The sequence below is a fragment of the Rhinolophus ferrumequinum genome, chromosome 15 (genome assembly GCF_004115265.2).
Source record: "Rhinolophus ferrumequinum isolate MPI-CBG mRhiFer1 chromosome 15, mRhiFer1_v1.p, whole genome shotgun sequence".
NCBI classification, from domain to species: Eukaryota; Metazoa; Chordata; class Mammalia; order Chiroptera; family Rhinolophidae; genus Rhinolophus; species Rhinolophus ferrumequinum.
Window position 1 is genome coordinate 39,040,107 of NC_046298.1, and position 22,492 is coordinate 39,062,598.

A 22,492-nucleotide genomic window follows, 5' to 3' on the forward strand; every position below is an offset into this window, starting at 1 on the left:
TCCCTGCTCCACCCGTGCCCTCCCAACAAGGTATGCCCCTCACAGGGCCACAGCCATCTTCAGAAAAGGCACCTCAGGTCACTCCTCCCTGCCTCAAACCCTCCCACACTCCTCAATGCTCAGGATGAGGTCCAAATCCTTCAGCCTGGGTCACTTGCTTCCGGCCCACCCATCCCACCTGTTCTGGAGGGCAGGCCCCTCGCTGGCTGGTCAGCCACACACTGGCCACCTCTGCCGTCCTTGTTGTACCTCAGGCCTTCGCCCAGCTGTTTCCTTTGCCTGAGAGCGCTCCTCCTGAACTTCACGTAGGCTTCTCACTCCCATTTCAGCCTACCTGCCAGCTCCTCCGAGAGGCCTTCTTACCCCCAACATCTAAAGCAGCCCTGGTCACTTCTGCTCATCGCCTGCCCACCTCCCTGGCTAGAACCATGTGGGCAGGGGCTTGTCTGCCTCGTTCACAGTGGGGTCCCCAGCTCCCAGAACAGGCCTGGCACAGAGTAGAGGCTGGGCAACAAGTGAAAAGCAAACCCACAGGAACCCACTGCCTCCAAATGCAGCCTGCAATTTGGAGAGCCGCCAACAGGGAGAGTGACAGAAACAGGTGACATCTGTGGAGGGGGAAGGCAGTAACACAAATGCAGCAGTTTGCTGAGGGGAGGGGAGGCCCAACTGAATGGTGACCGTGACTGGCACTCCCTTGGGCTCTCCCTTGGGCTCGGGGCCTGGAGCAGAGACGTGGCCACGAGTGTGCAGGGAGCTTGACCTCCAGAGGCAGAGCCCAACCCTTCATCACCCCTCCCTCCCCACATTGTGCTTTGTGTGAAAAACAATCCCGTGACTCACCTTGAAGGAGGGGAGGGAAACAATTTGAAAGTCACAAAAATATATTAAAATAGCTGTTTTCTTCTCTCTCAGCACTGGCCTCCCTTCCCAGTGCCCCTGCCCGCCACCCGGAACGGCCTTACAAAGAAAAAGATGCCCAGGGCAGGAAGACGGAGGTGCCCGCTGCAGCCCAGGGTCTGGGAAGGTCCCTGCAGCCTGGGAGCGAGGGCAGCTAAGTGTCTCTACAGGCTCGACGCCACTGTCGACGAGGCGGCCGCTGGGAGGCCGGTGGTGCAGGAGGGTCAGGCAGGATGCAGCGGACCATCGGGCCTTGCCACAGGGACAGAAAACAGAAGAGAAATGAACAGAGTGAAGAGAGGGAGAGACAGAGAAGTTAAAGCAGTTGGGTGGGAGGGGATGCAAAGGAGCGAAGGGAGGGAAGTCGGCAAGGTCGGGGATAGGGAGCCCCTCCAGGTGACACCCACTCTTGGGGACCAGGAGGCCGAGGAGCTGGGGTACGAGGCAGCAGATGCTGCTAAGAGGGAGGGAGGAAGATGTAGGAGAGGAAAAGGGCACTTGGCACTTGGGAGAGGTAGAAAAGTGGGCCCTGCCAAGGCCACAGTCAGAGAGGACAGAACAGAGGACATGAGAGAAGTGAAAGTCCCAGAACGGCAAGGCCAGGCCACAATGGCCATCTCAGACTCAGAAAAACGGGGTGAATCCCCGAAGCTCCAGCTGGGCCTGAATGCCTGAGGGAGAGCAGCAGTGCCATCCAGCGGGGTGGGCGTGCACTCGCTGAAGACTCTATGGAGCCAGGAGCCTGGAGAGGGGCCTGCGCCCCGCCTGGGGGCTAGCATGTCCTGCGGCCCAGTCTTTTGAACACACTCACAGTGCCCGCATGGTCCATCTGGGCACCAAGGCCCTCGCTGGAGCTGCTTCCCCGGGGCCCCAGAGTCCTCTTAATGGTGACCTTGACCTCAGCCGAGGACTTACTCTTGGTGCTCGTGACCTGGCTGTCCTGGGCCTCAGGCACAAGGGCAGCCTTGCCCAGTCTCTGGATGATGCTGACTTTGGACAGAGACTCCGGCTTCCTCTCGAGCCCCGGACGGGAGGAAAGGGCCAGGCGCCGCAGCACCGGGGTGTCGGCGGTCGTCGCCGAGCTTGTGGCTTTGGCTTTGACAGTCAGCGCCGGCTGGGGACTGGCCTTGGCTGGGCCCCGGCCTAGCTTCTTCAGAACCCCGGCATACTGTAGGACAGAGCTGCTGCTGTCATTGTCGCTGTCCCAAGCCAGATCCTCGTCCATCTCTGGGATGGCCCCCAGGCGGCTGAAGACTCCTGTAGGCTGTGAAGGTCAGAGACAGGACAAGTGAGTCATTTAGTCACTCAACATGTATTCATGGAGAGCTGCCTCATTGCCTGGCCTCCTGGAGCTCACAGTTGGGAGAAACACCCATCGGTGACACCCTGGATAGTAGTGAGAGCCGCGACGGGAAGTCCAGGAAGCTGGGGGGAGCCCAGAGGAGGCTCCTGACCTTGATTGGAGTTCAGGCAAGGCTCCCTGGAGAAGGGACATCTGAGATGAGATCTGAGAATTAACCGGAAGTGGGTCTAATAAGGAGGGGAGGAGAAAGGGTGTGCCACGCAGAGAAAGACCATGGGCTGAGGTCTACAGGTGAGTAGGAGAGAAAAGACAGCTTTGGTCATTCACGCAGCAGATATTTTCTGAGTCCCAACTCTGGTACCTGGCCCTGTGCTGGGTGGTGCCGGGGACACAGTGGGGACCAAGACAGGCCTGGCCCTGCCCTCAGGGGGCTCACTTGTCCAGCGGGGAAGACAGGCCTGGCATCGGAAATAATTCTCTAAGTAATTCTCTAATTATGACAGTGCTGCGTTCTGTGCAGAGGGGAGTGCTGGAGAGCAGAGAACAGGGAGGCTTTCTGAGGCACCCCGTGTAAGCCAGGCCCTCAGGGCAGAAATCAGCAGAGAAAAGAGCACGGGCTCAGTCTCCAAGGCAGGAGTAAAAGTCATTGGAGGACTCACTATGTGCCAAGCTCTTGATGTGGCTGCATCTTGAAGCCACATGATCCTGAGTGTTATTATCATGCTCAAGATAAGATTCTAGGAAGTGAGAAGAGACCAGAGCGGGTGAGGCCTGGTGGGTGAGGGACTGAGAGGGAGGAAACAGGCGGGGAGCTCCCCCATAGTTAATCAGAGGTGATGCTTAAAGGGTGCTTAACACGCACAAGACACACCCAGCACCAGGCAGGAATGTCTCACTTAATCCTCACGACCACCCTATGAGACAGGTTTTCCACAGATGAGGAAACTGAAGTACGAAAGGCTTACGTGACACGGGCAAGACCACGCAGCCAGGTGGTGGCAGAGCCGGATTCACGCCGGGCAGCGGGCCTGGCTGTGTGCTGCTCACCACATGCCAGGCCTGGGGCCTGTGGGACTGCAGGCCAAGGCAAGAAGAGCGGGTGACAAGCCTGAGCATGGTGACAAGCCTCTGAAGGGCTTCCAGGGGGAGACAGGTGGCCCGTCCTGTGGGCGGCACACATTGCTGCTATGGGAGAGGGGCTGGAGGGGTTCACAGCAGCTGCACAGGGACCAGTTAGGAGACCATCGCCCTGTCCAGACAGGGAGATGTGACAGCAGGCAAGAAAGATGATGTCATTGGACTGGTGACTGCCTGGAATGGAGGCAGTGGGGGGGGTCCCTGAGATGAGGCCCAGGAGAGGAGTCGCTTTGGGGAAAGAGGCTGAGGCCAGTTTAGGACATGGTGGTGGGAGGGGCCAAAGGGGGCATCCAGGAGTCAACCTGGTAATCAGAGGTTGGGGCAGCAGACAGACAGGGAAGCCACCAGTGCAAAGAAGGGAGCTGAGGCTGGAAAGGTGGACGAGATGGCCCCAGGGCGTGCGAGGAGGGAGATGTGGGAAGTATCAGGAACAACACCCAGGGAAGACAAGAATGTGAGAGCTCCGAGTGGCTCCTCCATTTCCGACTCACTTTATTCCCCGTTGTCGTGTCTGCCTTGGTCTCGGCGCCGAGGCGGTCAAACACGGACGTCCTGGGGAGACCTGGAAGGAAAGAGAGGCCATCAGCCAGCACCTACTGAGGAGCCCGTGTGGGCCCAGGCCTGGCTGAGCACAGTGCAGGCAAGGGAGGGGACGACATGGTCAGCCCGGACTGCAGGTGGCACTGGTACAAGCAGACATAGACTAGGCCCAGTTAGGGTTGGTATCTTCGCATTGGCTAACACCGACCTTAACACACACTTGTGGCTAGGGTCAAATGTGCGAACAACTAAAATCTGACCACGTTCCTGGCACCTTAGTACAAGTTCATGAAGTGTGTGTGCAGAAGACTTCTTAATCCCTATTCTTGCCTCTCACTCTTTTTAAGAGGTCGTGGGTTTCTGAGACAATTTGATGAATGATAATGAGTCCTCTCCCTAAATAACAACCTAAATAGCCACCAATAGGATGCTTACTAAATTATGATAAATACTATGGAAATATAAAAGAACCATTAACAAGAATGAAGTCCAGTTGTCCCTTGGCATCTGAGGGGGATTGGTTCCAGGACCCCCCATGGATACCAAAACGCACGATACCCAAAATCCCTTATAATAAATGGCGGCGTATTTGCATATAACCTGTATTTGCATAGCGGCTACAGCAGGGTTTGCTTACACATCACCTCATTCACGTGGGTTCAGTTCAGCACAGTACTTGGCAGCATGGCAAATTCAAGTTTTATTTTGAAACTTTCTTGGGATGTTTTTTTCCCCCACTGAATATTTCACTCCACAGTCGGATGAAACCATGGATGCGAAACCCGCGGATACGGAGGGCCAACTGTAGCTGTACATGCACTAATGTGAAAAGATCTCAGTAACTGAGCTATCGAACTACCCCTACAGAACGCTGCTGTATGTTTAAAAAGAAACAATGCCTATATATGTGTAGACATACGTGCTGATGCATCTAAGTGCAAGGATGCTGGTCTGGAAAGATTAACAACAGGCGTGCGATATGGGAGGGAGGGGAAAGTGGTTTTCCTGTACATGTTTGCATGTATAGGAATCATCTATATGTTTCTCCATGAGAACATATACAACATTGTAATATTCTACGGAGCACCATCTCTGCACTACCAGATCCAAACCCCAGCAATGGGCTGAATCTCACCAGATCCCTCTGGCTCATACTGACAGCTGCCATTTTTCTGGGCATCTGCCCTCAGATGGGTACGATCGCACACTTTACAGGCAGGCCATCACTGAGTCCACACTCCTGCCCCCACAGGGAAGAGCACCAGCTGAGGGACTGAGGAGGCCTGCAGCACTAGCTGCAGGACAAGAGGGCAGAGGTGGTGACCTGCCCCCCTCTTCTATGGCCACCATCACGGTCTCCTCCATCCAAGGCCCCCTGGATCCCAGCAGAGCCTGTTTCTCGCCCAATGCCAGTGGGACGTGGCCAACCTTGCACAATGCAGCCAAAGGGAAACACTGTCTGACCAAAGCATGCTCCCCTCAGGCCAGTACCTTTCGCCGCCTGCTGCTGCTCCAGGATCTTGCGGGTCCGCGGGGTGGTGCCCTTCGGCATGTTGATGATGTATTTCCCCTCCATCTCGGCAGTGACCCGGCGTCGCTTGGTGGGAATAGCCAAGCTCTCCTCCTCCCGGCGGGCCAGGGCTGCTGGGGGAGGGGATGGGGGTGAGCACCTTCTGGGATGGAATGTTCTCCTGGGGTAGGGACTGGACACCCTGCAAAGGGCACACGTGTGCCCTTTATCTCCATGTGTCCACATGACTGGAGTCCCTCCTCTTTCCAACACCCCCATCACCAGTGACTCTGAACCACTGAGAAACAGAGGCCTGAGCACGATGGGATGCAAAAGGCGCTCAGAACCCCCAGGCGGCGGCGGGCCTCCCAGGCTCTTTGAGGCTCTGTCTCTGACCCAAGCAGGCTTACCTCCCAGCCCAACCAGACTTCCTGCAGACAATGGGTGGGTGGAAAAGTTCTAGAGTTCCATCTAGGTAGCAGTTTCACAGGTGTGTTCACTTTTCAAAAACTAATCAAGCTGTATACTGTGTTTCCCCAAAAATAAGACCTAGCTGGACAGTCAACTCTAATGCATCTTTTGGAGCAAAAATTAATTAAGACCCGGTCTTATTTTACTATAAGACTGAATAATATAACAATAAATATAACATAACATAATAAATAATACTGGGTCTTATATAATGTAATATGACACAGTACTATGTGATATATGATATAATATAATACAATACCAGGTCTTATATAAGACCACATCTTATATTAATTTTTGCTCCAAAAGATGCATTAGAGCTGATTGTCCGGCTAGGTCTTATTTTTGGGGAAGCACAGTACTATTTGTGCCTAAGTAAAGTATGCCTCCATTTTTCTAAAAGAGAATCCCCTCAAATGTGTCGAGGGATGAGTGCGTCTCCCAGGCTCACCACCTTTTCAATACTTTAGAAATTAATTGTAACTTTCTTGCTCGGGGCACACAAATCAAAAGACAAGAAGGAGGTGAGGCACTTCCAAACACACATGGCAAAACAGGAGCACACGCACTGGAGGGGGACAGGGTGCGACGGGGCTGGGTGTCACATAATGAAGCCCCCTCACGGGGCTGTAGTCTCCACTTGTGCCAAGATCACTGTGATGGGGGATGGGCCGCAGAAAGGCAGGAGGGCACCTGGAAGCCCACAGACCCGAGTCCTGTCCCCAGCTCTCAAGCTGAGACCTGGAAAAGGAACAGAGTCAACCATGGGAGTCTGTGGAGGAAGAATGCTCCAGAAGAAGGGAACATCAGGACAAAGGCCCCACAAGGGGCAGGAGCCTGGAGGGGACCCGAGCAGCGAGCAAAGGGGAGAGACACATGAGATGAGTCCAGGAGGACTGGATTTTATTACTAGAACAATGGGAAGCTCTGGAGAGTTCTAGACAAATGACTGAAAGGATCAGATTGAGAGTTCTGAAGGATCCCTCTGGACGCTGAGAGAAAATGGTAGCTCCTTTACCTTTGACCCCAGGCATCAAGCACAGGGCCGGGCTCAGTGACCATCTATTAAAAAAGACCTAATCACCTATAGTCAACAACACTGCAGTGTACATTTAAAACTCTGTTAAGAAGGTAATCTTGCATTAAGCATTGTTACCATAATAAAATAAAAAACACTGAACCGCGCCAGCCCAGTGGCTCAGGTGGTTGGAACACAGTGCTCCTAGCGCTGAGGTCGCTGGTTTGATTCCCACATGGGCCAGTGAGCTGCGCCCTCTACAGCTAAGATTGCAAACAACAGCTCTCCTTGGAGCTGGGCTGCTCACGGCAGCTGGAGGTTGGTGTGAGTGGCCGGTGGGAGCTGCTGTGAGCAGCCAACCAACAACCGACTGCCTCAGCTGGGGGCAGCGCAAGGCTCCTAATACCAGCATGGGCCAGGGAGCTGTGTCCTACACAACTAGGCTGAGAAACAACGGCTTGAACCGGGGGCGGGTTAAAAAAAAAAAAAAAAAGACTGAACCAACCGCTGAGAACCAGTGTACCCATATTTAAATGTACCATCTCATTTAATGCACGTCTATTTAAATGACCGTCCTATGGGTAGGGCACCACCAGCCCCATTCTACAGACACAAAAAGCGAGGCCCACGGGTGCAGTGACGTGACCAAGTCCAAACACTATGGATACCTGGTGGCCTTCAAAGCACTTGCAATGTCTGGAACATGACCCCCAAATCCAGTCTGCCAACCCACATTCACCTCTAGCTCCTCCCACCAGCTGCCCAAGTCCCCTCACCAGTGGCCTTGGCACTCTTGGCTGCCATCTTGTTGGACACGGTGATGGATATCTTGGAGGTGCTGGTGTCCGGCCGCCTGGGGGGAGTGCCAGGTGGAGAGTCGCGGTTTAGGCTGTTGGTGATCATTCGGGAGGCGGCTGCCGGGAGCAAAAGGGAGAGTCCAGCTAAGTGGGCTGTGGGAAGGAGGCCAGGATGGAGAAGGCCAGTCTTGGGACTGAATGAAGAAGGGGCAGCCAGAGTCACCGTGTGGTTGGACTGTCCTCATGCAGGGATACTGGCGGTGGGGTGGGTCTGACTTCCAGGAACTAGCCCACCCTCCCCTGCTTTGGGGGTCTTTCCTGCCCTAGACCAGGCTGGTTCCTACCACACTTCACCCACCAGTTACCCACCCTGCACTGACCTCATCCCTCCACTTCAGCCAAGCTGGTCTCTGGATCTTCCTCACCCAGCAAGGGTGTGTACTGTTCGCTCGGCCTGGCATGCAGTTCCCCGAGTACCAACAGGCTGGCTCTGCCTCTTCACTGAGAAGCCTCCTGACCACCCCATCAACCTTTCTTTACCCCCTCCCCTACACTTTCTTTTTCTTCATAGCCCTTATTACTGCTTGATATTAAATTACTTATTTATTTACTGGTGGACTCTCCCGCAAGCATGCGAGCTCCATGAAGAGACACTGTTAACTGCTATATCCCCACAACGCTTCTGGCATTCCACAAGTCCTCAATAAACATCTACTGAAAAGATGAACATTATCAAAACCAAAAAAAAGATGAACACTATCACCAAACCTCCCAACATCCCTACTAGACAGGCTTACTGCCAACCAACTTTATAGACAAGGGAACTGGGACTCAGGGAAGGGGGGTCACTCAATCAGGGCCATGTGGGTCTGGCTCCAGTTGGGCTGGGCCAAGAAAAGCAGTGACCTCCCTGTGGGGGTGGAGGCCCATCTTCTGTGGAGAGAGGAGGGATGTCCCACGGTACGAGGCAGGAGCTACAGGGCACTGGCTGGAGGGCTAGCCTCAGCATGGGAAGCTCGGGGCGCAGCTGCTGCTAGCTTTAGGGAGCTCCTGGGGAAGCCCCGCAGGGAAGGAGGGGACTTCATGCTGCCCCTGCTTGCTTGACAGTCCCTGTAACAGCCCCCTACCACCAGTGGCTTTCCAATTTTGGTTATTTTGTTCTACCCACCCCCCAAAAAGTCTTCTCTTTTCCTGCTACGTGCTGTCGTGAAGCCCTCTAAACTCCCCCATAATGACCCTCAACACTGTATTATAATGACATAATGCTAGGTTGGTTTTGTTGATTTTTTAAATAGCTACAGCACACAGGAAAATACATCGAGCCCACACAGACCACTTAACAAAAGGTCCCACAAACCTGGCCAGGAACCCAGGTCAGGAACCAGAGCATTCCTGCCACCTAGAAGTCCGGGAATTGGCCCTTCCCAATCAGACTTCATGACTGCCCCTCCCAGAAAGAAAGGGTCAGTGTTCAGCCCCGCTCACTCCCCTGTTAATAATTTGGTGCATCCCCTTCTACCATTTTCCTAAGACATTTCTTCAGATGTTCAGAGGGGCAGCTTTATGAGGTCTGATTGCTAGAATCTGCACCAGGCGGACCTCTGTTCCCAGCACTCTGCCGGGCCGAGGGCAGTGTGACTGGGATGTTCTGTAAAAGGTGAGCAGGCGACAGGCTCCTTGCAGTGGCCACAGAGGGAAAGGTCTTGCTTAAAAGGGATCAGGGATACTATGTTTTATCATGACAGGTAAACACCATTTGGGTGGAAGGAAAACAACTCTGTCTCTGCTCTATTGAATTTGAGCGGCAGTCAGGACATCAGAATAAAAAGAACTGTTCTTTTCTTTTCCCCCAACATTGACACACACACGTTCGATATTATAAAGTGCCAGGAATGTTGTTTTGGAGCACTCTGTCCCCCTTTCCTTCTTTGCCTGTTTCCCCTTCTCTTCTGACTTGCCTATTTTCTCCACTAGTGTTTTTAATTTTTAAAATTTATGTTAAACTACTTAAGACACTCAGAATGGTACACGTCCATTTATACAGACTTGAAAGACTGGGAAAACTAACCTATGCTGTTAGAAATCAGGGTAGTGGAGACCCCTGAGGGGGTGGTGACGCTGGTCATGTTTCTGTTTCTGGATTTGAATGCTGCTATCTACAGGGGTGTCCCATTTGTGAAAAGTCATTCTGTTGTACCTGTATGATCTGAAGGTACTTTTCTGTACGTAAGTTGTGGAACCCCAATTTGTTCAGCCTCGCTTCATCCATGCCTTCGGATAGGACCTACCCATACTGACTCTGAGCTGAGCCATGTGATTGGCTTTGGCCAATGGGACAAGAGCAAATGTTATACAAGCAGAAGCTTAAGAAATGATTTGTGAAATGGGGCCTGTGTACTCTTATGCTGCTTTTGGGAACCCTGCAATCACCTAGGCTAGCCTGCTGGAAAATGAAAGACATATGGCCAAGTCACCCCTGTTGTCCCGGATGATATCAAGCCAACCATCAGACATGTGACTGAGGTCATCCCAGATCACCCAGCCTCCACGGAGCTGTCAGGTGACCACTGTGATCAGCTGAGCTGGCCCAGAGCAGAATTGACCAGCCAAGTCATAAACCATGAGAAGTGAAAGTCTGTGTTTTAAACCAGTTTGGGGTGGCTTGGTAAGCAGCAAAGGCTAACTAATATGCATGTTTTAAATTTTTTAAGTTTTTTTTTTAAAGGTATCATACTGCTGAAAAAACAAAAGTATAAAAACCGCTCATTCTTACCATTCACAGATTCTATATTTGCAAATTTGCCTATTCACTAAAATTTATTTGTAACCCCAAAATCAATACTTGTAGTGCTTCTGCAGTCATTCACAGACATGCGCAGAATGGTGAAAAATTTGAGTCTCCAAACACACACGCTCCCAACTGAAGTCAAAAAAGGTGACATTCTACCTTCTCGTTTTAGCATTCATACAATAAACAAGTGTCCTTCTCCTGGTCTATTTAGTGCCACATTTTTCACATTTTATTCTTTTTGTTAGTGGCTTTGCTATTTAAAACGGCCCGTAAGCATAGTTCTAAAGTGTTGTCTAGTGCTGCTAAGTGTAAGAAGGCAGTGATGTATGTGCCTTATGGAAAAAATACACGTGTTAGATTAGCTTCATTCAGGAATGAGTTACAGTGCGACTGGCCATAGGTTCAATGTTAATGAACCAACAACATATATTAAATAAGGTGTCTTTAAACACTAACACACACATGAGATATGATAAAAAAAATACAGTGAATATTTAAATTAAAAAAATATGTATTATAGTAAGACACATTGCCATTAACCCCACTCAAAATACTGCTCTTCACTTTGAACACACTTATCCCATTGTCCTGGCCACATTCTGAAGTAGTTCTGGAAGTCCTCTTTCGTGAGTGTCTTTAGTTGCGCTGTCGTGGTTGTCTTGATGTCCTGAATCGATTCAAAATGTTTACTTTTCATGGTCATTTTGACTTTGATAAAGAGCCAGAAGTCACATGGTGCCAGATCCGGTGAATAAGGTGGATGAAGGCACACCAGATTGTTTTTATTTGACAGAAATTACTGTACCAGCAGCAATGTGTGACATGGAGCCTTTGTGATCACAAAATACAGTGAATGCTGCTGCCCAGTGCCATTCAACGGAAAGGCAGGGATCTTCAATACAGGAAGCGATGCGTCAAACCTTAGTAACCGTGTGTGACAAGTTTCAACTTGTTCGGTGCAGTCAGTTGGGTGCGAGCCAAGGTTGAGAGAAGGTGTGTTTTAAAGTATGTCGTAAATCATCCTCCATCATGACAATGTTCTGTGTCACACATCGCTTCTGGTACGGTAATTTCTGTCAAATAAAAACATTATGGTGTGTCCTCATCAACCTTATTCACCAGATCTGGCACTGTGCGACTTCTGGCTCTTCCCCAAAGTCAAAATGACCATGAAAGGTAAACGTTTTGAATCGGTTCAGAACATCGAGGCAGCCACAACAGTGCTACTAAAGACACTCACAAAAAACAATTTCCAGAATTGCTTCACAAAGTGGCAAAAACGATGGGATAAATGTGTTCCGAAGCGAGGGGGAGCATTTTGATGGGGAATAATGGTAATATGCTTTTTACTGTATTAATTTTTTTTTCATTTAAACATTCACTGTATTGTTTGATCACACCTCGTAAAAGAAAGTTCTGTATTGATCAGTTGATGAAAATGTGTTCAAAGGCTCCCAGGAACCTACCTATCCCGGTGTTTCCCCCAGGCGCAAGGGTTCCGTATTCACTAACTGAGCGTTCGCAGTGACTTTATACAACAGAACTACCACCAGTCCATCACCCAGTGTATTTTTCCCTAAGAGAAGAGGACCTCAGAGGGCTTTGCTGCCACCTCTACAGACTCCAGGTGTCCCGTTCACTGCAGGACGAGTGTGAGAATGAAGGAACGGGGAGACCTGACCACATGGGACTCACCGCTTGAGGTACCTCGGCGAATCTCGCCTGGGAGGGGGCTGGGGCTGCAGGGCACCGATTCAGTGGCAGCTTTGCACATGTCCTGTAAAAAATAGGTGCCTGGCTTACCACGGAGACAGGGGTATGAGGTGGGGGAGTAGGGGACCCAGAAATCAAAGCAAAACTAAGCGTATCACAGCCACTAGGGAAAATATTTCAAAACATTTCACTGCTAACCTTGAGAAAGCATTAGACAAACCCAAACTGAAGGACCTTCTACAAAACACCTGACCGGTACTCTTAAAAACTGTCAAGGTCATGTCTAATCACTATGTTGTACACCAGACACTATTAATAATATAATATTGTATGTCAACTGTAATTGAAAAATAAATTTAAAAAATATAAACCTGAACTAAATATAGTAGCAAAATATTAAGACTTTAATAAAGCTTATTAGCTGTAACTTGAAAAAAAAAACTGCCAAGGTCATCAAAAACCTGGAAGACTATGAAACTGTCACAAATCAAGAGACTACGGAGACATAAGTCAGTGCAGTGGGGCATCCTGGAACAGAAAAAGGACATTAGTGGAAAAACGGCTGAAATCCAAATAGTCTGTAGTTTACTTAATGATAGCATACTAATGTTTTCTACGTTTTGACAAATGTACCATGGCTATATAAGATGTTAACATTACGGAAAGCTGAGAGAAGGACACAGAAAGACTTTCTGTACTATTGTTGGAATTTTTCTAGAAATCGAAAATTGTTCCCAAATTTAAAAGTTTAAAGAAAAAAAAAGTTTTGTTCAGTGATCATCTCTGTTATAACTCAGATCATGTCCCTGGCTTGAGAAAGCCCTCACTGTGGGGTCTTGTCCAAGATGATAGACATATGAAGGCCGTCTCTGAAATGGAGGAAGCTACCAGAAGTGACGAGAATAACACCAGCAGCCACCATGTGGTAAAGTGGAGTGTTTGAGAGTGCTACTCCGGAACAAGTTTGCTTCTCGTGGAGGAAGGAGTCAAGTGGAGGGAAGAGTAAATGCGTTCCTATGTATAAAGGTTGGAAACGCAGCCTGGCAGGCCATGGCAAGCACCTGGTTAGGTGTCAGCTATCATAACTTCACAAGCACTTACTCCAGGCCTGGCACTCAGTACCACATACTCTATCTGTACATGCCCACAGCTACCCTGTGCGGCATGGCTGTGTGAAAAGCCTGTTTCAGAGACTCAAGGAGGTAAAAGCACTAGTCTGAGGTCACTGTAAGCTGAGAGAACAAAAATGGAACAACCATGTTGCTGGCCAAGTCACCAACTGGGTCCCACACAGAAGGTCCTGTCCTTCTAGTGATAATTATCATTAGTAAGATGAAAAGTAGTAACGATAATAATTACAGACAACCTTTACTGAAGCCCTACTGTTTACACTGTGCTAGGGCTTTATGTAACTTAACCACTCTACAAAATGGGGTTGTCTATGTGCATTCTACAGATGGAAAAAGTAAGGCCCAGAGAGGTTAGGCAATGTGCCCAAAGTCACACAGCAAGTGGTGGAAACAGCCTTGGAACTCAGGTTTGCTTCCAAGCCTCCTGTTGGCTCTGCCACTGTCCCTCTACCCTGCCCTAAACCCAGGGACAGAGGGGTGGAGCAGAGCACTCACCTGGCGGTGCACCACCTTGGCATGCTTGAGAATGGCAATGATGTCACCCACCACAGTCACGCCCAGCTCATTCATGATTTCCTTGTTGAGATCCAGCAGCATACTCTTCTGGATCCTACACGGGAGGGTCAGCAGTGAGGCCACAGGTGAGCCAGGCTGGGTGGGCCAGCCAGCTCCCTGTCTCCCCCGACTTCTCTCCTCCCCAAGTTCAGCTCTGTCCCCTCGCATCCTTACCTATTATCCACAAACATCACGGCGTAATTGACAGCAGGTCCCGGAGGAATGCCGGCTTCCTTAAAGAACTGGATCCACTCGGAAGTGGCTGGGGGCGGGGGTTGTCGACAGGGCTCATTATTCACATTAGTCTCTTTAGAGAACAGCCGCAGCAAAACCACAATAGCAGCGGCTCCCACAAATTAAATGCTGATCAAATGCCAGGCCCTGGGCTGAGTGCTTCACACGTACCATGGAACTAAGCCCTCCTGACAGCACTGTTGGTGGGTTAAGTAGCACTGACTCCCCCACTTTGCCAATGAGGAAACTGAGGCAGGGAGCGGATGGGCAGCTTGGCCCCAACCATTGCTAACAAGAAGCAAGAGTTCCCCAGCCTATGTGCTCCCGCACGGCACTTCTCCTTACCGCTCTGCCCTGCCCTGCCCTGCCCTGGAGTGTGACCCATAGCGATCACCCCCCATACTTGGCCAATGACTGATCTGGGGGACCCAGGATTCTGGGTTTTCTGCCCCAGTCCCCAGCAGCAGACCCAGCCCCAGAGTGTGATAGGATCCGCAGGGGGATGGAAAGAAGGGGCACAGAGATGGCCCGTGGGTGTCAGCAAGCCCCTGCCTCGCCACAGGGGCAGCCCTCCCTCCCAGTGAGGTATGGAGCTAAAAGCATAAGCTTCAAATCCTGGCTCTGCCATTTCCTGGCTGAGGGACTCTGAGCAAGTTCACGCTCGGTACTTCAGTTTCCTCATCTGTAAATTTGGGGTAATGTATTCAGCCTGTACTTCCTAAGCACTTGGAACAGGCCAGGTCCTGTCCGAGGGCACTGGGGATGATACCACAGGGCACAAGACAAAGTCCCTTCCTTCATGGAGCTGACATTCTAGAGATAACAGCGCCAACATCCTCGGGTCACTGTGCAGGCTCACCACATAAAGGGCGTTGAAATGACGCCGGGCCCCGAGGACGTCCGCAAGCCATCGCACTCATTTTTATTATCATCATTTTGCCACCACTACACATGGAGCCAAGGCCAAGACCAGGCAAACACCACCCACGTAGCTTTAGTGTTTTCAAACTCCTTACTTGTCCTCTTGAGTGTGACCTTCAAACTGACCCCAACCTGTCAGGCCAGGTGTTACCGTTTCTCCGAAAACAAGACCTAGCCAAGCAATTAGCTCTAATGCATATTTTGAAGCAAAAATTAATACAAGACCTGGTATTATATTATATTATATTAAAATATTATATTATATTATACCTGGTCTTATAGTAAAATTAATTTTTGCTCCAAAAGACACATTAGAGCTGATTGTCCAGCTAGGTCTTATTTTCAGGGAAACACAGTAGATAAGATCACTAATTTCAAGTAGAACTTTTTTTCACATTTTAATCTCTCTGAAACTAGGATCTACATCCAACAATCCATGCTATTTTAGAATAGAAGAAATTTGGTATTACAATGCTAAATTGCTTGCTTATAAGACAACGGAGGCAGAGAGCAGGAAAAGAGACGCGCTCTGGGCCAGATGTTGCACAGGTGGCAGTGCAGGGCTCGGGCGCAGGCCTAGGGGCCACACCTCTTCCAAGGAGGTCCCTGCCCACCTCGCCACAGGCCCATCTCCCCAGATTGAGGCAGCTGAGCTCATGCCATCAGGACTTCCACACCAGCCCAGAGGAAAGGGGGGCCTTCTTCTCCTTCTTCTACTTTGTACAGGCACTAGCCACTTGCTAAGCCATGGAGCCCTGGCTTCCATCAGCCAAAAGTGGGTACCTTTATCTAAGTACCAAAAAGCACCACGTAATGATTCCATTTATATGAAATGTCCAGAACAGGTAAGTCTACAGAGACCTACAGAGACAGAAAGTAGATTAGTGGTTGCCAGGGGCTGGGGCAAAAAGCGTGACTGCTAATCAGTATGGACTTTTTGGGGGAAGATGAAAAATATTTTGAAAAGGATTGTGATGCTGGTTACACAACTCTGTAAATATAGAATATAAAAACCATCCAACTGTACATTTTAAACAGGTGATTGTATGAAATGCATCTTAAGTAAGCTGTTAAGGGGGAAAAGAGTGCCACATGGGTTGCGAGTAGCTAGCTACCTGAAGCAAAGTCAAGGAACTGCCAAAGTCCCCACATCCGGGCCACACCATCATTTCATACACAGGACGTCCTCGAATAACGTTGTTTCCTTACAATATTGATGAGATGCCGTAGGAACTTAACTCTTGTTTCTATCAACTAGCCTATGGTAGAACTGGTTTCATTACATGCCATTTTGCTTAAAGTCACAGAACCTACCCACGATGTTAAGTGAGGACTTACTGTACCACTAAGGAGGAAAATGTACTCTCAAACGACCATAAGCCACCAGCTGTAAGATATACCCCCATTTCAGAAATAAGATGGGCAACAATATGAGTCTTGGCATCAATGGGCTTGCTGAACACACCGAGAGACAAGCAGTGGAATAGTCACAGCTGCTTGTCTGTAGTGGTCCCCACCCAGAAACACTGTAGTCTCTACTGACAGCAGCATTGATAAACAAATGGTGGCCATTCAAGTGGTGAAATACTATACAGCAATGAAAAGCAAAGAACTGCAGCTACACACAGCAACGCAAATGACTCTCAGATATTACATTCAGCAAATGAAGCCAGACACAAAAGCACACACAGCATGATTTTGTGCATAGAAGGTCAAAACTAAAATCTAGGGAAGAGGAATGTTTTCATTGGTGGTACAACTACAGAGAAAGGTAAGGAGAGATTATCACAAAGATAGTGGTTTATTCCATCTGGAGAAGGGAAGGGGTTGTGATTGGGGTAGGATGCTCCGGGGGGCTGGCAATATTTTATTTCTTGACCTGGATGGTTAGAGGGGGTTTGTTTTTTAAAGCCTTTCCATTGAACTATAAAATACACACAAAAAGAGGCACATAAGTGGATAGATTTTCACAAACCAACACACTCATGGAACCAGCACCTAGATAAAGAAAAAAACATTTCCAAATCTCAGAAGCAAGCCCCCCCTCATATTCCCTACGTAATCACTTCTCCCGGCCTCAAAAGGGCAACCACCACCTTCTAACAGCATGGATTGGTTTTGCCTGTTTCTGTGCTTTATATAAATGGAATCATAAAAGATGCACTCAGATATTTGCTTTTTAATTGGTCTTATGACCAAATGTTCTATGTACTCTTCTATATATACAACAAATCCCCCAAATTTTTAAAGCTACCAGCTAATCTCTGTGCTTTGACAATCCCAAAATACAGAACTTAAAGAGAATATGGTGATAAGGCTCATGAGAATAAAAATAATAGCTAACACGTGTTGAGAACTATGACGAAGATTTTACAGGCAATAACCTCCTTCATCCTTACAACATCCCAGGATGTAGGGAGTATTAGTATCTCCATTTTACAGGTAAGAAAACTGAGGCTCTGAGAGGCTATGTGGCAACTCTGCTTGACTTCATAACCCAAGTTCTTTGCAGCTAGACTAGGCTGCCAGGAGGCCAAGATACAGCAGGGAGGCAGGTAGGGCTTTGAGCAGGCCCCGGCCCCACCTCCACGTCTCTGAGTACAGCTGTTCCTGCCTGTGACCTGGCCCTCCCTCCCCCAGCCCGTCTCCCCCAACCAAGGTCATAGCTCAAAAAGGGCAGTGGGGAAGGGGGCCCCGGAGAGAAGACCACACTCACCCATAGTCACTGAGACCATTGTCGCCCTGGCCCTGACGCTGCTCCCTGGAGCCTGAAAAGAAGAACAAGGGGAGAGGGCCCCTGAGTCACTGCCGGCCGTGAGTGTATGTCCCTCTCTCACTGCCTGTCTGCCTGCCAGAGGAGAGTTCCTGGACTGGGGGCTCAGAGCCCAAGAATAGACTGGAGCAGCTGGCAGAAAGTCAGCCTGGGACAGAGCTGTCACAACTATCACTTCTGCCTGGGACAAGGCCCAGGGACAACAAATATCCATAGCTCCATTCTCATATACCTCAAAAGCGTCTTGCTTGAATAAGAGAGGGACAGAAAAAAGACCCCTTCCCAAGACTTTAACCATAAATACCCATTCATTCATCCATTCAAAAACTGTTTACTAAGCACTTCCTATGTGTGGGGCCAGAGCCCCAGAGAGCAGTTTCCAGGCTCTCGGCCTCACGTGGAAAGGTGCTGGATCGGGTGGGAGATGGCCATCAGCTGTGACTAGTTGGCCATCAGCTGTTACTGGTTAGCCATTAGCCACTGATATAACTGCCGTGGCTAAGCTAGCAGGGGGCGGAGTATGGATTGCGGATCGTGTGGTTTCTGCCTCCTGTGTCTCCAACCCAGCCGCCAGCGTGACTATAGTGGTATGAACCCCTATCTATGGCTCCGTGGGTGTTCCTTTTTGGCCTCACCATGTCCTACGTTCTTATGTGGGGAGTGGAACCAGAGTCCCTGCATGGCACCGGGCATGACATTATGTGTGTGGCACTGTTCTACGAGTTAGGGATACTGCGGTGAACAGAAACATGGAGTTTGGCAGGGGGGAAGGCCAGGGGGAAGACGGAGATAGAGAGTAGACAAGTAGGACAGTTAACGATAGATATGGTATGTCAGAAAGCCTTAGTGTCATGGAGAAAACATGGAAGGCCTGGGAAGGAAGGAGGTGCAATTCTGAATCGGGTGATCAGGAAAGACCTCTCTACAGTGACATTTAGAGACCTGGAGGAGAAGGAGGAGGAGGAATGAGCCTTGCGGTTTTACAGAGGAAGAGTGTTCCAGAAGGTACAGCAAGTCCAGTGCCCCGAGCCAGGAGCCCATCTGGCATGTTTGAGGGACAGTGAGGAGCTAGTGTGGCTGCAGTGGAGTGAGCGAGGAGAGTGAGAGGAGGCGAGGGCAGAGAGGTGGGGCCCCAGGTCAGGAGGGGCCTCAGAGAAGAAATGGAAAATCAATTTTCACTTAGATAAGATTAGTAGGTGCTAGAAAGGTGTTGAAGACATATATTAGCACCAACAGAGACTTCCTCCGGGACATTAATAGCAGGCATTGAAAGGAAACTAAAGGAAGTAACTTTCTCTCCTGATGATTCAATGCTATCTGACTCCAGGACCACCTGTCCCACACGGCCCTGGCCCAAACTTCCCACTTAGCCCTCCCCCTTTTCTCTGACCCTGCCGTCTCCTCTATCTCCTCTGCCCTCTGCCTTCATTCTGCTCCCTGCGACCCACCCCAGCCCCCAATTCTAATCCTTCGTCCTCCTCCCCCCCTCTGCCTCCTTCACGGGGTGGAGAAGGCCCTCTGTCCAGCATACACAATCTGTTCCTCTCCGACCCTCCCCCGCCCCGATTTTGACGGTATAACAGAGACAGTACAAAAGTAAGGACTCTGGAACTAGACTGCAGGGTTCAAATCTGGCTTTATCAACTTACTAGCTGGGTGGCCTTGGCAAGTTACTGCACCGAACAGACTTCGGTGTCCCATCTGTAAAGTGGGAGGGTACAAACCTTACTTACCTTAGAGAAGTGCTGTGAGGGCTAGATGAGTTTCTCTTTACAAAGCACCTGAGACAGTGTCTGGTACACATCAAGTACTCTACAAGTATGGATTAGTCCCATCTCCCCGGCCTCCTACCTCAGCCTTCCCTCTAACACCCAGGGGCTTTGCCTGCCTCCCAGTTTTCACAAGGAATGTCTTCTCTGCCTGCAATGCTTATCTCCTCCTCGCAAGCCCTCCTTCACTCTGCTTAGCTGCCACCTGCTTTGTGAAGCTTTCCCTAAGACCCCACACGTGAGGCTCTCTCTCCTCTGCCCCTGGCTAGGATTCATCCTGCCCTTCACTGGCTTCTGCTGCATCTCATTGATGAACATGACCACAGACATCATTCTGCCCCGTATTTGACTCCCTAGGACCCACTTTCCTGGATCTTACTGCTGGACAAAGAAAACATAAGTGGCCTCACTCAAAGAGCAGGGCGTGGAGAGGCTTCAGTAAGTCAGGTATCACACGTATTAGGCACTGACTATGCACCAGGACCAAAGCCAGGCATCATGCTGATGTCTCACAACCACCTCACGAGTGAGGACTATTATTAGCCATATTTTAATTGATGAAAAAACCAACGCATTGAGGTGCAGTCATTTGCCAAATGCCACACTTAGCAAGTGACTTTACCAGGATTCAGAAACAACTTCTCCCTGATTCCCATGTCTGTGCAGCAGCTCCTATTGAATATTTACATGCCAGGCACTGAGTATATACACATCTCTGTGACTCCTCACAACCACAGGGGAAGAAAGTAAAAAGGATCCCCATGTCACAGATGAGAGTGGCAGGTCCAAGGTCACACAGCAAGTAGATACAGGGCCAGAACTTGAACTCAAGTCAGTACCATGGCTATGATTAATGCTGGTTTGAGGAATTACTACGAGCCAGGAACTATGGTCAGTCTTTGCAAGGTTTCAGTTAATGCTTACCAGAAGCTTTAAGTATTGGTATTCTCCTACAGCTGCAGAATTTCCTGCTGGACTCAGTTTCCTTTCTCCACCATTAAAAGCCCATCTCCAGCGCTGACTCTGAACAGTGAAAATTATAACGTTAATAATAATGGAGAAATGACCACTCCCAAAACTCAAATAATTACAACATACTAGATGCCTTTACAAGGCTTGGATCCAAATCCCATTTTACCAAATCCCTGACTCTGGGACAAGTGGCTCAATCTTTCTGGGTTTCACTTCCCTCAATTGTAAAATAAGAATGACAGGAATATCAGGGCGGCCAGATGGCTCAGTTAGAGCGCGAGCTCTTTACAACAGGGTTGCCAGTTCGATTCCCACATGGGCCAGTGAGCTGCGCCCTCCACAACTAGATTGAAGACAATGAGCTGCCGCTGAGCTGCCGCAGGGGCGGCCAATGGCTCAGTTGGTTAGAGCGTGAGCTCTTAACAAGTTGCTGGTTCAACTCCCACATGGGATGGTGGGCTGTGCCCTCTGCAGCTAAGATTGAAAACAGCGACTGGACTTGGAGCTGAGCTGCGCCCTCCACTAGATTGAAGGACAACTACTTGGAGCTGATGGACCCTGGAGAAACACACTGTACCCCAATATTTCCCAATAAAAAAAAAGGATAGGAATATCTAAAAGTGGTTAGAGGGATTAAATGAGTTCATAAATGCCAAGCCCTAAAACAATGCTCACAGGTGATAAATGTTATGTATGTGTGCATTAAATAAATTCAGCAAGCTAGGGAAAACGTAGGACAGTCACTGGCCTGTGTAAGTCGTATGCGAAGTGTGAGCTGGTAACAGAGTATAAATTAACTTGATGGGGGGTCCCTGGGACCTGACAATATGCAATTACATAGTACAAGTTATTCCCTTTCAAATCTTTCAGTTTCTATCTACAATGTAATACACTGTTCAGCTTCCACTCTATTTCAGGTTAAGTGTTCCTTCGCAAGGCTAGCCAGGCCAGTTTTCATCGGCAGAGCAAATACATTTCCTTCTCAAATTAACTGACTGGGGGAAGATGCATGAGTGGTTTTAAAGAAAAAGAAAAGTCTAACAGTATGGGATTTGGAAAAACTGGCCAAATAGTAAGTGGCAGGATGTCAATTTCCCTGGCACCAGTTTCCAAGTTTTTCCTATTACTGTCGTTGAGCTTCCTCCCTCTCTCTACCTCCTTGGAAGTCCCAGCTACACCAATGACTCTCATAATCATTATGCTAGTCCCAATCTACGGAGCTCCTACTCAATACTGTACCAGGCCCCGTGCGACCAGCTATACACCTACATTTCATCAGCATCCTCAAAACGACGCTATGATACTGGAACTATTAGCCCTCATTGCATAGAAAAGGAAAATGTGGTTCGGAGAGGCGAAGGCACAGGCACACTGCCACAAAGTGGAACTGGGACTTGAACTAAAATCTATCGGCTTCCAAGTCCAACAATCTTTCACGCTCCCACACCCAAATCGTCCACGCCAAGCGCAAACATCATCATCAATACTAACAATAATAGTATAAGAACGAGTGAGCACTGTGCCAGGCGCTTAGCGAGGGGCACCGACACGCACAAGCTGACTTCTCACTCCAACCCATAAGGAGAAAGCTATAGTCGGATTCTGACCCCCATTCTACAGAGCAGGAAAACTGAGGTTCAGAGAAAGAAGCCGCTTGTTCGGGGCCGCACAGCTGCGCCAGGACTGATTCCGGAGACCTGGACGCCATCCATCCCCACCGTTTCCGGCCCAGTACCACCTACCCTGGCCCGCGCCTCACCTGCCCCTCGGAGCCCGCGCCCACTGGTGCCGCCCGCCCTCCCGGCCCGTGGCGCCAACAATCAGACGCTCCTCCCTCGGTCCGGAGGCCCGCCCCGGAAGCACCGCCCTCACCGCCGGAAGCCGGACTGACCCGCCCGCGGCCGCTCTAGCACACCGGGCCGCCACCAACGAGAGTGTAGCGACTGCCGTCACGTGAC

At 49.8% G+C, this 22,492-nt stretch overlaps 1 protein-coding gene across 5 annotated transcripts; it reads right to left on the minus strand.

Moving 5' to 3' along the window:
- Positions 1 to 48: 48 nt before the first annotated feature.
- C15H19orf47 (chromosome 15 C19orf47 homolog) lies at positions 49 to 22,406 on the minus strand. Of its 5 annotated transcripts, none has more exons than XM_033128741.1 (10): positions 22,294 to 22,406; positions 20,487 to 20,585; positions 17,737 to 17,788; positions 14,040 to 14,127; positions 13,806 to 13,920; positions 12,163 to 12,244; positions 7,656 to 7,793; positions 5,372 to 5,521; positions 3,832 to 3,902; positions 49 to 2,164 (listed from the first exon to the last, which is right to left on the minus strand). In XM_033128741.1, the coding sequence occupies exons 3-10, from the start codon at positions 17,753 to 17,755 to the stop codon at positions 1,673 to 1,675; spliced, it is 1,155 nt and encodes a 384-aa protein (XP_032984632.1). In that variant the 5' UTR covers positions 17,756 to 17,788; positions 20,487 to 20,585; positions 22,294 to 22,406; the 3' UTR covers positions 49 to 1,672. The 5 variants fall into 5 exon arrangements, with proteins under 5 accessions (XP_032984632.1, XP_032984627.1, XP_032984631.1 ...); XM_033128740.1 differs by having other exon boundaries at positions 50 to 2,164; positions 5,372 to 5,524; positions 22,294 to 22,405; XM_033128739.1 differs by lacking the exon at positions 22,294 to 22,406 and having other exon boundaries at positions 50 to 1,152; positions 1,816 to 2,164; positions 20,487 to 20,582.
- Between the last annotated feature and the right edge of the window lie 86 nt (positions 22,407 to 22,492).